This window comes from Lepisosteus oculatus, chromosome 8, assembly GCF_040954835.1.
Source record: "Lepisosteus oculatus isolate fLepOcu1 chromosome 8, fLepOcu1.hap2, whole genome shotgun sequence".
NCBI classification, from domain to species: domain Eukaryota; kingdom Metazoa; phylum Chordata; class Actinopteri; order Semionotiformes; family Lepisosteidae; genus Lepisosteus; species Lepisosteus oculatus.
This window is the reverse complement of record NC_090703.1, coordinates 21,709,140-21,723,835: the sequence shown is the minus strand read 5'-3', so window position 1 is coordinate 21,723,835 and position 14,696 is coordinate 21,709,140. Positions and strand designations below refer to the sequence as shown.

The window sequence follows — 14,696 nt, the reverse complement described above, 5'->3', positions numbered from 1 at the left end:
GTTGACATTTCCATATTAAAAATAACTGAACACAATCAAACAGCTTACCGCAAATTTGCATTAACTCGACTTGAACATAACAGACTACATTTCTTCATTAACTGCAAATAACGCCCAGTCGACGACACACAAAAAGTATACCTTCTTGAACTGGTATTTTATAAAGGTTCCCACACTCCACATACTAAATCAAAATAAAATTAGACCTATAGTAGGACTCTTTAACTATGTAAATTCGGACATAGCATGCTTTCGCGCAAACATAAAAACGTTTAAGGAAATGGCGATCGTCTTGCTAAAGTTACAAAAAAACACAGACCATGAACATTTTTACTGAAATGATTTTTAAGTTTTCGATTTTTAAACGACAAATACAGAGTAAGAATTCAAGTTGAAGTTTCTTTAAATTAAAAAAAATAAAAATTCGGATCTCGAAACTTTCCACACACCAGCCTCAGAACAAGTCCACACCGCCAATCCCTCCCACCATTCCGGACCGCGGCGAAAGAAAAAAGTTTTTTATTGCACGCCAATCAAACACTAGCTCCTCCTTAGGCAAAACTTGCACATAAGTAATCTGGAGCTGTTTCTCAGGACAGAGGGGGCTCTGATAGTTGGGAAGTGAAAATATAACACAACAAAGCTTGAAATCGTCGCCCATTAAAACTGTGATTTATAACATTTTTATTATTTTTACACTTTTTCGCATCGAAGATGACCACCGCTGTGGTATCGCCTTTCTTTGACTTCAGCGAAGTATTAAACAAGGTAAAGATCTGAAAAGTTTTTTTGTGCTTCTGTATGCAATTGTCGATTTAAACTTTTTTTTAAAAGTCTTGTTTTGATGTGCTCCTGAGAAGGTCGAGTCTGTTTGCTACTTTCTAATTTTCATATAAAATTGTTCAAACTTCGGAGCGGTGTTTACTAGTTATATACCAAGTATTTGCTGAAGAGGAGTTATCGATTTAATCTGCACCGAGTGTTTAAATTTTAAATAAGTGGAAGTATGTTTTCTAGGATTAATAATAAAATGTGACGTGGTTGTAAGAAATCAATGTAAATATATTAGTGAACGCAGATTTTTAAAAACCGCGTGTTCTGCGCTAATGATTTGCAAGTCGTAACCGTTTTACATGACACTTCTTGAAAAATCGGAGGACAATATAAGTCTTGTCAGAAACGCACTAGTATAGGTTTGAAACGCTCAATTGGCGGTTGATTTGCACGCATTCGTTTAATTTTATTCAGCCCCTTATACATTAAACGAGATATTTCCTATTTTATAAAAATAAATCTATTTTCTAAACAAATTTAATACCGAAAGCTAGTGTCTTGTAAGTAGGTTATTTGAATCGCTTTTGTGGTTTACCACATAAAAGATTTTGTAGAGATGATAATCGAATGAATTGTTGGGTTTAAACGAACGTGCTATGCACTTTCGCAAAAAGACAGATGCATTACATTTTCAGATCAAAATCTACTAGGTATTTGAAATCTTACCATTTTTACAGGTGCACCTCAAACACACTATATTCCTACTTCCAATTAAATTAGACTTGTTGGGCAAAGAGCTGACATTGGTCGTACTAGTGGGTGACCAACAAACCGCCTTAATTTCATTAAACGTTAGTGATCATAAAGGGGATCGTTCAGTTAACCCCCTCACACCTGGAGTATGTGCGTGCGCGTAAGTGGACGGCGTTTTTGTTTGTTTACTTGCATCGTGGAATATGTAATCGGAAAATCGAGTATCGTTTGTTTTCTGCTGTGGGAGCCACTACTGCACACTGACACATGTGCACCCGCAGAGCGTGAATCAACGCATCACACAGGAAGTGCTCAGGCTTCTTCGGCGCGTTGGCCAGTCTCGCTCGTGCAGTTCCTCCTCTCGCAACCTCACGTTTGTGGAGGAATGATCGCCTGTGTCTTATTTTTTTCTAAATGCGCGCACATGCTTTCCTTTTTTTTTTCGAGTGTGTGTGTTTGCTGGGAGGGGGGCAGTTTGCAAAGCGTAATCTTGAACGATCGTTTCGTTACTTTGGTTGCGTGTTAATTTATTGCACGCCCCGAGAGTCTAAACTCGGTGTTGGTGATTTACAAGTTTTACAGGATGTGTAATGGAATCTTTCACTACTGGCTGCGTGGAAAACACGGCGTGGAATTTGAAGGATTCATTTTGCACGGTTACATACACAGTATATTATTTCAGAATGCAAAATTGCAGTTTTTGTAATTCATTTCGGCTATGTGACACGTTTTTTTTCACGTGTCCTAAAAAACTTTCATGTTTGATTAGTTGCTAGGCGGATTGCTGAATTGAATATCCTTAACAATATCCATACGTTAAGGATAAAAATGTTGGACTTTTACATAGTAAAACATACTAATGTAAACGGACCTTTATTTTTAAGGTTTCAGCGGGTTTTAATTTGTTTACAGATAATTTAAGACGCTTCAAATGTCTGCTTAATAGTAGTCGCAGATAAAAAAACCTGCTTTGAACTCCTTCGTTTCCGAATGAGCATTTTTGGAGGCAAAACAATGTATCATGCGAAAGCATGTGTATTAAGTTAGTGAATCATAGCCACTGTGAATGGAATGAGGTAGTGCTTAAGACTAGAAATAGCCTTTTTTTTTTGAAAAAGTGATTTAGAAGAAAAGAAGTGAGTTAAAATTGTACGTAAATCCTGACACCCAAAACATGGCTCTTGTAATAGTGTTTGTGTTGTCATATACCCAAACGTATTAAACACTGCCTCGTTGAACTGGCTGGCTTCTGTTGTACAACTCCCAGCAGACAGTGTCAGTCTTCAGACTCTGCACGTCTTGGTTAACAGGAAGTGATTAGATCAGTCTACAGACTTATTACAAACCCAGCAGCTGTATGAGGACTGAAGTCTTAAAAATAATACAGCTGGATTGCCCAAGCGAGACTGGGAGACAGTGGGAAGTGTCTTTTTAGTTTCTGGGATTCCAGTTCTAGATCTCCCCGAGTTTTGGCATATTCCATTGGATTCATGCTCATGCGAAGCCAGATGTGTTTGCTGACTCTTGTTTCCTTCTGGGTTGTTTCTGTTCCAGAACAATAAGATGATGAACTACAACAACAACATCCTCACTGCCCCCCATCCCACTTCTGTTCCCTGCACTGGTCCCAGTCCCCCCATCAGCACCCCCAGCGGGCCCCTGCTGGACAGGAAGGCAGTGGGGACCCCTTCTTCCTCGGTGGGTGTGTACCAGCGGCGACACTCAGTCACTCTGCCCAACTCCAAGTTCAACCAGAACCAGTTCATCAACAACAGCCTCAAGGTGGAGCCGTCATCCACCGGGGGCAGCAGTAACAAAGAGAACCGCTTCCGGGACCGGTCCTACTCGGAGACCGGGGACCGGCTGCTGCCGAAGTCGGCCGGGGGCAACGGCAGCGGGCAGGTCAACTCCAGCCGCTACAAGACGGAGTTGTGCCGGCCCTTCGAGGAGAACGGGGTGTGCAAGTACGGCGACAAGTGCCAGTTTGCTCACGGCATCCACGAGCTGCGCAGCCTGAGCCGCCACCCCAAGTACAAGACGGAACTGTGCCGCACCTTCCACACCATCGGGTTCTGCCCCTACGGCCCGCGCTGCCACTTCATCCACAACGCGGAGGAGCGCCGGGGGCCGCCCCCTCTGTCGGCCTCCAACAAGCTGGACAGGCCCCGGCTCCAGCACAGCTTCAGTTTTGCCGGGTTCCCCAGCAACAATGGGCTGCAGGACAGCCCCACCTCCGTCACGCCTCCGCCCATCTTCCACGCAGACGACCTCCAGGACTGGCCCAGCAACCCCTTCACCTACTCCAGCCAGGAGCTAGCCAGCCTCTTCGGGCCCAGCCTGGGCTCCCAGGCCGACCCGTCGGCCCCAGCGCCCCCCTCGCCCACGACCTTCTTCTTCAGGGCGATGTCCGAGTCGCCCCAGTTGTTTGAGTCACCCCCCAGCCCCCAAGACTCCCTCTCTGACCAGGAGGGATACCAGAGCAGCTCAGGGAGCTTAAGCGGGTCGGAGTCTCCGGTCCTGGACACCACCCGTCGCCTCCCCATCTTCAGCAGACTCTCAATCTCAGACGACTAAGCGAAATCTGAAAGCCGAGACAAGTGGCACTCCCCCCTCTGCTGCCCCCCACCTCCCCTTGCCCCCTCTCTCGTCCAGTTTGTGAATTGAGAAACGAATGCTTCTCTTGGGACAGTTTTGGGGTTTTTGGAAAAGAACGTCAAGCTGAGGAGTCCACTTGCACGTGTTTCTCTCTCGAATGGTGACTGAGAGTGCCGCACTATTCCCAAGGCTTTGTGTTCCTGAGGAGGTGAGAGCCAATGACGATGTTCAATCAGTGACAACCCCTTTCTGAAATCCAACACAAATGGCGTTTGATTCCAGACCTTATATTAGCTGGACACTCTTTGAATTAAGGGAAATTCAATTCCTATGGACAACAAAAGCAAATTGTTAATCCCCTTTTACCTCCTCTACAGTGTAATAGTGCCAAAAAAAGCTCTGCCAGATGAATTTTAAGAGCCAGCAGTTTACAAAGTGCCTTTTTTTTACTTTTCGGACTGTGATTCACACTAGGAACCATCTGCCTTTTCTTTTCCTCCTGACATGTGTAGCAATGCAGATGGAGCCTTTGTGCAAGTAGCCTCACGCCCTCTACTGGCTATTTTCTGCCATCCATTACCACTGTTTTCTTACAGCTCCGTGGGCCAGTGGGAGGGTGTTAAAAAAAATAAATGGTGGCCCCCTCTTTAAAAAAAAAACGAACAAATGAAAAATCCTGAAGGGGTGGGGGGACACTTCTGTACAAGCTTGGGCAAGTGGACTAGTTTTGCTTTTGTTTTGTTTTTTTTTTAAAGAAAACATTCAGCCCCGTCTTACAAAAGTGTTGGGTGAGGGGAGGTAGCAGGAAGGACTTGAGACTAAGCAACAGGATTTGTTGGGAGTCAGCCAGGAAGAGAAGTTTGTATTTGGTGCTATAGGCTCAGTTCCCCTCTTCTGTCACCACAACAGCCCCAAGAACATCAGGAGGGACTCTTAAAAGCTTTTAGCAGTTTCCTACATTGCTGGTCATTAATTTGGTGGGACTAGAAGACGTTTCTTTACAAGCTCTGGTTATCTTAAGTTCTGACTATTCTCTTTGACCACTTCCCCTTCCATTTCCTCGGGTTGATTTTTGTTCTAAGCCTGTGGGCCTGTTTCGCATTCCAGAACTGGATCCAGAAGTCCCACTCTTAGGAATAAGATAGCTTTATGGATTTGCTCTAACTTAGGTTACAGTTTGTAGAGCACTTTTTTTCCCACCTTTTACTCTTAGCCTTCTGTTTTTTTTATTATTATTATTATTATTATTGTTTTGTTTGGAAAAAACTTTCAAGTGGGAGTTTTTGCTTGTCACTGCTTATTTAACTTATCAAAAAACGTATTTATTGCCGATCATATGCATTTTTTTGTTAATTTTTGTTTATATTTATCGGGATAATGAAACAATAGAATATATTTTCTTTTATGTTAAATTATGATCTTCCGTATTAATCTAAAGATTGTGAAGACTTTTTTGTTTCCTTTTTTCACAGTTTAATATATTATACTACAATGTCTTTTTTTTGTAACTACACTTTGTTTATTTTATTTTAAAAATGAAACTTAATTTAAAAAAAATGCAAAAACATTGCGTTTTGATTATTTATTTTAGATTTTTTTTTTCCCTTGTGTTGTTGGACTGCAAATTCAGGATCAATGTTACTGCCTTATTAATTGCATTCCTTCTTTTACTAGCTTGAGTGTAGCTGTTAGCCATGCTCATAGAATGTACAGATTATGCAGTGCACCTAGACAATAACAGTGCTTTCCTGTTATTTCGTAAATACAATGCATTAACAGGGGTCCAAAACATCAAGTCAGCCATTTGTTGCTTGCACAGAAATTAGCACATGCTGATCAGCTTAACAAGCCAATTGGTTCCCTGTGGGGTGAATTTATTCTGAGAGTGTGCTAAACAGTTTAACCTGATTTGGGAAACTGAACTTTTGGAAACACAGAGCCTAAAATTCAAGTATTGCCTTCAGCATTAATGCAAAAAGAAATGTTTAGGTGAAAGACCTTTGTATCGGATGGGCACTTTGGGAATCAGAAGTGCTGAGAACTATGAACACGCATGCTGAAGCAGCTATAACTTTAATAAAAGGGATTCTATTGATCCAGGAAAAAAAAAGTCTCGAAACCACAGAGAGAAACTAGTTGGCTTGCCTGCAAATATTTACTGAAGAAAAAAAAACCTACCTGTTGAAGTGTTTTTTTTTATTTAGCCTTTTTTAACACTTTCACTAGTTGCCTTCAGCAGAAAACAGCAGTAAACAAGGTGAAATTGCAGGGGGAGCTTGTGTAGATAAAGGATTTTTGGAGCATTAGGTGAAGAATTCCTATTGTAAGTGTTTTTTGGCTGCACTTGATAGAGAATTGATGTGCAAGCCTAGAGTTAGTTAAGTGTGTGGGTTCTGGGCCTTTTTTAAGTCACAGAGTTCATAGTTTTCTTTGACAAAGGCAGCTGAAACCTGCTTTGAAAGCAAGGCACTAACTACCAGCTGTGACTTGAAACAGGTAGATTTTTTTGTGATCCCTTGTTTGCAATGGTTAAGTAAGTGCCTCTTTTTGGATACATTCCAGGTAGCCAGTGCATTCCGCCTTTTATTTTTATATAAAAAAAAGAATAGAAAAAAAATAAATTCTTTGTTCTGTTTTTCCTAGTCAAAATAGAAAGGGTTAACAGAACTGACACAAAGAAAGTAAACTGTTGAATGTATTTTACAGCTTTTGCTGATCACTACAGTTTTTTCTATATGTGAGTTTATATGAAATTGCGTGTTTTGTAACGACTGATTGCAGTTTAAACCAATAAACCCCATATTTTTGAAAAAACAAAACGTGTTCCTTTGTCTCAACGCTACATTGCTTTGGTATGTGAACCCAGGAATTCAAAAGGAAATGAAAAGTACGTAGTGAAGGGAAACTGTCTGCAAGTGCACAGACCACATTCCAGCTTGAATGACCACTCACAGCAATCAGTAGTGTTAAATGTAGGGTAGTGTGTGTGTGTTATGGGTGTAGTATGAAGTTCTTGTGTGGTGAGAAGACAGTGGAGCGTGTGTATAGACCTAGACTTGCAGGGTGATTGTTTGGCCAAATCAACCGATTTACGTCATTTATGTATAAGGGTTACTTGCAGGCTTCTTGGTAAAATATTAGCCAAATGTTATTGAATACTGGAGTGTAAAAGCATACGCCCCCATTATCAATCATAAACCCACTGTTCTATTTTTTTCTGAAATGGCTGGAAGGCTGGTGATACAATTATTTGAAAGGCAGGCTAAGGGGCTTATTCAGGTAAGAGCCTGGAAAAAAAGTCTGAAGTGTTACTATATCGGAACTGACTTATTGCTCTGAACAGAAAGCACATGTGTACTGCACCTCATTATACAAGGGATGTGTGGAACTCTTGCTCTGCCATCGGAGGCAAGAAGCATTCAGAGTTCAGATAGCTGAACACTCAGGTGCTGGCCATCATACAAGTCCTCAAAATCGAACCGAAGTTCTCATAAAGGAGATTTTGTTTCCTTTATGAGAAAGTTTTTTTTTTTTTGTCCTGTTCTATAAACACGGTCAAATTGGCATTGGACAAGATGGGAAAACAATTTCTTCAATTTAATATGACTGGGGATGACATGGTGGCACACTGGTTAACAGGGCTGAGGCCCTGGGTTCAATTCTGGAAGTAGGGTGCTCTCTACATTGAGTTTGTATGTTCATGTTGGTTTCCTCCGGGTGTTCCAGTTTCCTCCGACAGTCCAAAGATGTATTGATATGTTCACTGGCCCTGGTGAAAGTGTGTGTGTGTGTCCTGTCCAGGGTGTACCCCATTTCTTGCTGGGATAGGCTATGGCTCCCCACTGCAAATCTGAATTGGGTAAAGCAGTTAAAAAATGGATGATGATATGACTGTTATCCTATCCTAAGAAAGAGCAATTGTACTTTGTACCTTATCCTTCTGGAGAGATAGACTGGCTTGAATAACCCTTACCAAGATAAGCATTCTACTGATGGCTTTAGATACTTGGCAATCACTTAAGGAATATAGATGTTAGGCAAGGTTTAACACTACTTTCCACTGTATCTCCCAATCTGGTCTTAAACACAAATTTAAATAAGGGTAAACTAATTGCTGTTTGTACTGCAAATAGTCAAGAATGTCCTGCATGAAACAGAGAGGATTCTGCCTCAGTGGAAACACAGAACGTGGCTTCAGCTGTCAAATGAACCCGTAAATGATGCTTGCCCCTGACCTCTTTATAGATTACACACACCAACAGGAATTGCTGAAAATACCAGTTTGTTGCCCTTCTTTAGGTCTTGTTGTGACTGATGTCTCTATATGAAATCATCTTATTTTAATGCTCTCACAAGCTAGTTTTTGGATAAACCACAGCCTTGGAAAATTCTGAAAATGGGTGGAGGAGAGGCAGGGTGGTAAAATGAGAAAACGAAATCACACACTAGAAGTTAAAAGCAAAATCCAAGTACAGTAATTCACAGACCGGGTCCCTGAAGCAACTTGGTAAGCATTAGAGTCATATCGCACACGTATGAAATCATGCCCAGGCAGCATGTCTGGGCTTTATCGCTGCACTTCATATTCTTTCCCAAACAGTAAGTCACTAAAAAAGGCAAAACAATGCACCAGAAACTATTCTCTGTATTGTTGGCCACTCACTGAACAACTGCGGCCTGCAGCCTGACTTCTCCTTATCCACAGTTCCAAACGTTTATTTTGCAGGCGTGCAGGGCCGGGGAGCTGCTGTGCCAACCGATTCACCCGAAAGAATAAATCATTCTGCTGCCATTTTAATGCAAAAGCCAGCCGAGTGGAAGCCTATTTTTTTTCCCCTTCATTTCCTTTGATTTTTTTTTCTTTTCATGTGAAGGCTTTTAAAAAAAAACGGTGAAAATTGTTAAGCCAGAATCCACTAGACTTCCAAGGCTTGTTTTTTATCCTACAAAAGCGAATGACTTATTCATGATCACGGATAATCTTATACTGAAAAAAGACGAGGCTCTGTGGCCGGCTGGCTGTTAGCTCCTGCGGATGCCGGAAATCCGAGTCAGGGAGAAGAAGGTTGTTTTTCTTGGATTTTTTTTTCTCTTTAGAAGTTCAGTTACTCGTGAAGGGCACTAGCTGAGAGATTTGCCATCACTGAAGTCTTTCTGTGTCTCGGGGGTTTAACAAGACCTGCATGATAACAACCTTTATTCTATGATTCAGACCACTTCCCTAAAGAACAAAAGTCTAGACCTAAAAATAATCAGAAAAGAAAACAAGATAAGCCATTTTAATTTTCCCTGCATGCTGTTGTTTTTGGAAGGCTAATGATGGTATGCATGAAGGGAAGATAACCATTGCCAAGGAGTTCTTAAGTTCACTTTACCCAGTAACTAAATCTGTCAAGACTGCATTTATGCCCTTTTAACTGGGTCACTCTGACCCACTGCGATCTCAAACCGCAGTGTAATAAAAATATACAATATACAGTATAAGTCTACATATAAGAATGAAACTGCCACTCATTATTGCAGAAAAGAGATCAGTAGATCTACAAAATGTTCTAGGATTTAAGGACCTTAGGAATATAAGCCTTCTCATACCAGGGTAGCTTTTATGAAGATGGTACCCCCAATTTAACCTCTGCAAATAATGGCTCACAATGATAGATACTGTATGAATGCAAACATATCTGCTCTGTTCTGTTTCCCCCACCCCACATCAAAATGTTTTGCGAAAGAACTTGTTCCAACCTGCTTCAAACCTCCTGGATATTGTTTGACTTTTTATGGGCCGCTTTCCATGAAGTTTTGGCTACTACTATTTATTTTCACTAGCTGTTCTTTGATTGCCTGTTCCCTTCTCTTCCTTGCTCCTAGAGAGCGTGCCTTAGTCCTTTGTTGTGATATTCACTCCATCTAAGCCTTGTTAAGTCTTATTAAGCTTTTTGATTGAATTTTTTACTCTGCTTTGACCTTTGTAAACTGTTTTCTGCTGTCCATCCTTGGTGGCAGAAATACTCTGCTTTATGTTCTGTTGCCAAGAAAATAAGCAAACAGTTCTGTTTGTCCTCAATAAACCTCCAAAAGAACAAGTAATAGGTTTATTCCATGCTGAAAAGAGAAGAAAGAAAACACAAAGTTTTGGCCGTGGAGCCTTCTTCAGAAGTCTTCAGAAGGCTCCACGGCCGAAACGTTGTGTTTTCTTTCTTCTCTTTTCAGCATGGAATAAACCTATTACTTGTTCCTTTGCAGCCTACGAAATGTCAGTCAATGGAGACTTAATGTTCATCAAAGAATAGCCTAAGTGAGTTTTTAAGAGATTATTTTATTTTCATTATCATTTGAACAGGTCTTTAGTGATATGCAGAGGCCATGGTATAAATGCTCTGAAGTATCAATCTATTTTCAAATTAGTATCAATCATTGTATTTATCTGTCTGCAGCTTTTTTCACACCAATTAGAATTGTAAAAAAAAGAGGGCACTCTTCTGGCAGAGAGGACGTTGCCCTTCTTCAAGAAAAAGGTTTTCCACCCTCCAGTTGACCTTTTGACAATATGAATGCCGTTTTCCAGGAAAACAATGCATTTTCTTCCATTAGGAAAGCATTACCAGAGCAGGAAATCCAATTTTCCTCTCTTAAAAGTTTGTGATTATCTCAAGGACATGGTTTGAAAAAAATGATTTTGTGTGAGCACTGATAGACAAGATTCATCTTCCCCTGTGTTCTTTGACAGGTAGATTTTACTATATTTGTTAGAAATGTAGTTCAGGTGGGTAGCTGCGTCAGCATGCGAAGGCTGCAAAGGAACAAGTTATAGGTTTATTCCATGCTGAAAAGAAGAGAAGAAAGAGAACACAACGTTTCGGCCGTGGAGCCTTCTTCAGGTGAAGAAGGCTCCACGGCCGAAACGTTGTGTTCTCTTTCTTCTCTTCTTTTCAGCATGGAATAAACCTATTACTTGTTCATTTGTTAGAAATGCTGTATCTCTGAAATAGCCACATTATATGTGGGAGGTTAGCAGGGATGTACTGTTGCAGTAGCATCATTGTTCTTGTGCTAAATGCACTGTGTCATTCTGGTACAAGACTGTGCTCTTTTTCACTCCTCACCAATCCTGTGGGTTAAAAATGTCCAAAACCGTTTTCTGAGGAGCCGATAAGTATGTGAGAAGTTTTACTTCAGCTTTAAGGTTTGTATTGCCCTATTTACCCCTCTCAATACTCTATTGACATAAAACATTGATGTTGCTCACGGTTATTATCAGCTTCAGATTTTTTTAAGGTATCCATTAATCTGTTTAAATAGTTTGTTTTACAGCTTCTCAGTGTCTTGGTGCAAGGCCAGCTTTTCATTCTCCTTTATTGTTTAGCATGTTACATGGACAAACTGAACTATTCCTCACTTGTCATCCATATCTGATCTTCAATTGAAAGTGAGCAGCACCTTTTTTAGGTTCTCAACAAATCCTGACTCCCTTTATCTCAACTCTCTCACTGCCAGGATTGACAGATCAATTCCTCCTGCTCACCCCTCATTATCTCCTTCCTTAATTTAAAAGAAGCTACTGTACATCCCAGCTATATTAAAGTCTTAGATTGCAAAATGTAATATTGTTAGATATTTATGGAAATCAAAACAGCAGAGAAAATATTTTATTGACAACACAAGACTGAATACCTCCTGTCGCTTTTGTGACAACTGAACAGCGAGGACACCCCCCAATATACTACCTTTGCCAAAACCAGACATTGCATGTATCTTTCTGCAGTGGTATCTTAAGAGTCATGTGCTCTCTTCTTCTTTTGTCAGAAACCAACTTCATGTCACTCAGAAAGGCTGGAGAACATGCCGTTTGCGTGACATGAAACAACTGCTTCCTGTTTGTGATTTAAAAAAAACACTTCAAACTACACATTTCAGGAAGTGGTTTGTATGTGGTATGGTGCTTTTAAAGGCTTCTAGTTATTGTGATGGTGACATTATATGTTCCAGTAGCATCAATTTCCATTTCCACAGTGGAACAAAGCCTTTGTGTAGGAGATACAGTGACAGGGATGTGCACTCATACACACTTTTTTTATTAATATATTAAATGTATTAATATAAACAAATATTAATAAGTATGCACCTTATGAACAAATAATTTACCTTACTGTACACAGCAGCTGAACAATATACCTTACAAAGACACCAGAAAAGTTTATTTTTGAGAGACACTATAAGAAATGCCACATATCAGATTTATTAAGTCTTAAAATGTTCCTTAGTTCCGAGTTTTCCTCATAGCCTTTTAATAGTTTAATGTTACACACCCCAGGCATTTGTGAAATTATGATAAAACATGCTAACTGTATTTCTCATAATTTGATATGTGCCAATGGATTCTGTATGTTTCACTTCTGCATTATAGTATATTCTTGTCTGCTCCTGAACTCATCAATCCAGTTGTATTTTTGAAAATATTAGTTAACCTAAATAACCTCTTGAAAATCTACAAACCACTAAACTACCCAAGATTAAAGGGACTGTTGTGAATTTTAGTTTTATGACTGCTTACAAAGGTAGGTATCTTCACAAATGGTCTAGACACAACTTCCTAGTGACAGAAACCACTTGGAGTTTTAACAACTGTTTTCTGAATGCCATGTGCTCCTAAAACAAGCTTTTTAGACATTTACAGACTTACTTGTGCACTATCAGCAAAAATATGAAAGGTGAGAACACTGCACTATGACACTAAGAGGCTCATAATGAGAACACAGATCGATCAGTATTGATTTTGACACTGTTTACTGTTTGCTGAAATGCTGTCAAAGTCCAGCAAACCAACTTTTGCAACACCCCATCAAGTGAAGTATTAATGACTCCTCTGAGATTTTCTTCCAGCAATTTTAAAAAAGAAAATCTACTTCCGTATTATACTTTTCTGCTTTGTTTTCTAGTCAATATTAATAAAGTGCCACCTTCAAAAGCCTGAAACAAACATTCAGTGAGGTTCCATAGGTTGCCAAAAGTGACAAAACTATTTTGAATTCTCATGCAAGTGAGACTGCCTAATTATTTCAAACTAATTATTTTACTTACAAGAACATCATTCTAGCTGTTCAATTCATTAGCATTGCATTTGTTTTGTATTTGGAGAACAATTTGAAACAAAAATGACATTTTGCTTTTAATAGCATTTATTTATTATTTAGTATGATCACAAATTCAGTTATGAGATGCTTGGAATTTACAAAAACAAGTTCTTTATTAGTGTTTTTTGACACACTAAATGTGCACCCAACTAGTGCTACATACCGTCTGTTATCTACTATATATCTGAATATTAGAAGGGCCACAGATGAGACGAGACCATTTGGTTTCTTGAGTTCTGTTCTCGATAATCCCTTAGCCAAAAGTGGATGTACTCCTCTCTGTTCCCTCACTGAAAGGGACAAGTTAGAATAGCCAATCAACACATTCCATTGCAAGGCTTTTGGAGGTGAGAGTCCAGAAACCCCACGCAAACATGGGGATAAGATGCAAACTTAATGCAGACACCCTGTTTTAGAATCAAACCTAGGACCCTGGAGCTATGAGGCAGTAATGGTAAACAGCACTGTGCTGTTCTTGTAACTATAATTTCAAGTAAGTGATGTTAGAACAACTGTTCTCTTGTGGACCAAGAGCTGTTAAACCTGAATGTTATGCTTTTAAGCCAAAAAACCAAATGTAAAATGGTGGCGTTGAGCAATGCCTAGGCAGACATTGTCTTTCTACTGGCTTTTGTTTGAGAAAGGGGAGAACAAACACAGAAAATATGCTCACTCTGTTAGTTCTCTTATCTCATCCAGCAACTGACAAACTTTATCAGAAGTTGTTAAGATCAGGGCTAGAGCAGACCAGAGCACAGAGATATCACAGTGTCTCTTGTGATGGAGAGCGAACCTGTGTCATTGAGAAACTCTTTTTTTTTTTAAGGGAGATAGCCCTGTCACATTCAAAGCCACAAAATGCCAACAGGCCATTATAAAAGAATATTATGAGTTACTTATTTCGCAAAGTCCTAGAGTCTGCACAGTGAGTTTCTAAGGTTATTCCTTGTAAATCCTTCCAACTACAAAACATAATTTACAGTTAAATAATACAATTCATCAGAGGACTGTGAGGGTGCATCACAATAAAACCTGCACACTTCTTTAGACCACTCTCCAATTAAACCCATCTCATACATAGTAAGCACATGTAATTTGGCATTGGAAAGCAATCTCATTGCTTTAAATTATGCAGCTGTGCACAGATCACATTCTAAAAAATAGTCCCTACTCAAATGTGGTTTTTGAAGGGTTCCCCATCTAAACAAAGTTCCTGCTTTTAAAGAACTTCTGCTTTAGCAAACACCTTTTTTTAGGTATTCCCGTGTGATAACAAGCCAAAATCAACCGTGTTTTACCACTACAGAGCTCCCAGGACTGTTTTTTTTCCATAAACACAAAACACTATACAAATGTTTGAGACAAGACACAAGGGCTCTGTGTTTTATAATTTAAAATATTTGCTAGGAAAGATAGAAACACATGGTCAAGGGCTGGTGCTAT

At 39.9% G+C, this 14,696-nt stretch overlaps 1 protein-coding gene across 1 annotated transcript; it reads left to right on the top strand.

Annotated features, from left to right (window-relative positions):
* Window positions 1-569: 569 nt before the first annotated feature.
* On the top strand, window positions 570-4,869 carry zfp36l1a (zinc finger protein 36, C3H type-like 1a). Its single transcript, XM_006632666.3, has 2 exons — window positions 570-768; window positions 3,082-4,869. Exons 1-2 carry the CDS (start codon window positions 715-717, stop codon window positions 4,099-4,101), a joined length of 1,074 nt encoding a protein of 357 aa, XP_006632729.2. The 5' UTR covers window positions 570-714; the 3' UTR covers window positions 4,102-4,869.
* Window positions 4,870-14,696: the final 9,827 nt, after the last annotated feature.

Excerpts from the sequence above, each read along its gene's own strand:
- zfp36l1a (XM_006632666.3), top strand. The coding sequence starts at position 715 with ATGACCACCGCTGTGGTATCGCCTTTCTTTGACTTCAGCGAAGTATTA. Across the intron at positions 769-3,081 it reads TCAGCGAAGTATTAAACAAG|AACAATAAGATGATGAACTA; the intron begins GTAAAGATCTGA and ends TTTCTGTTCCAG.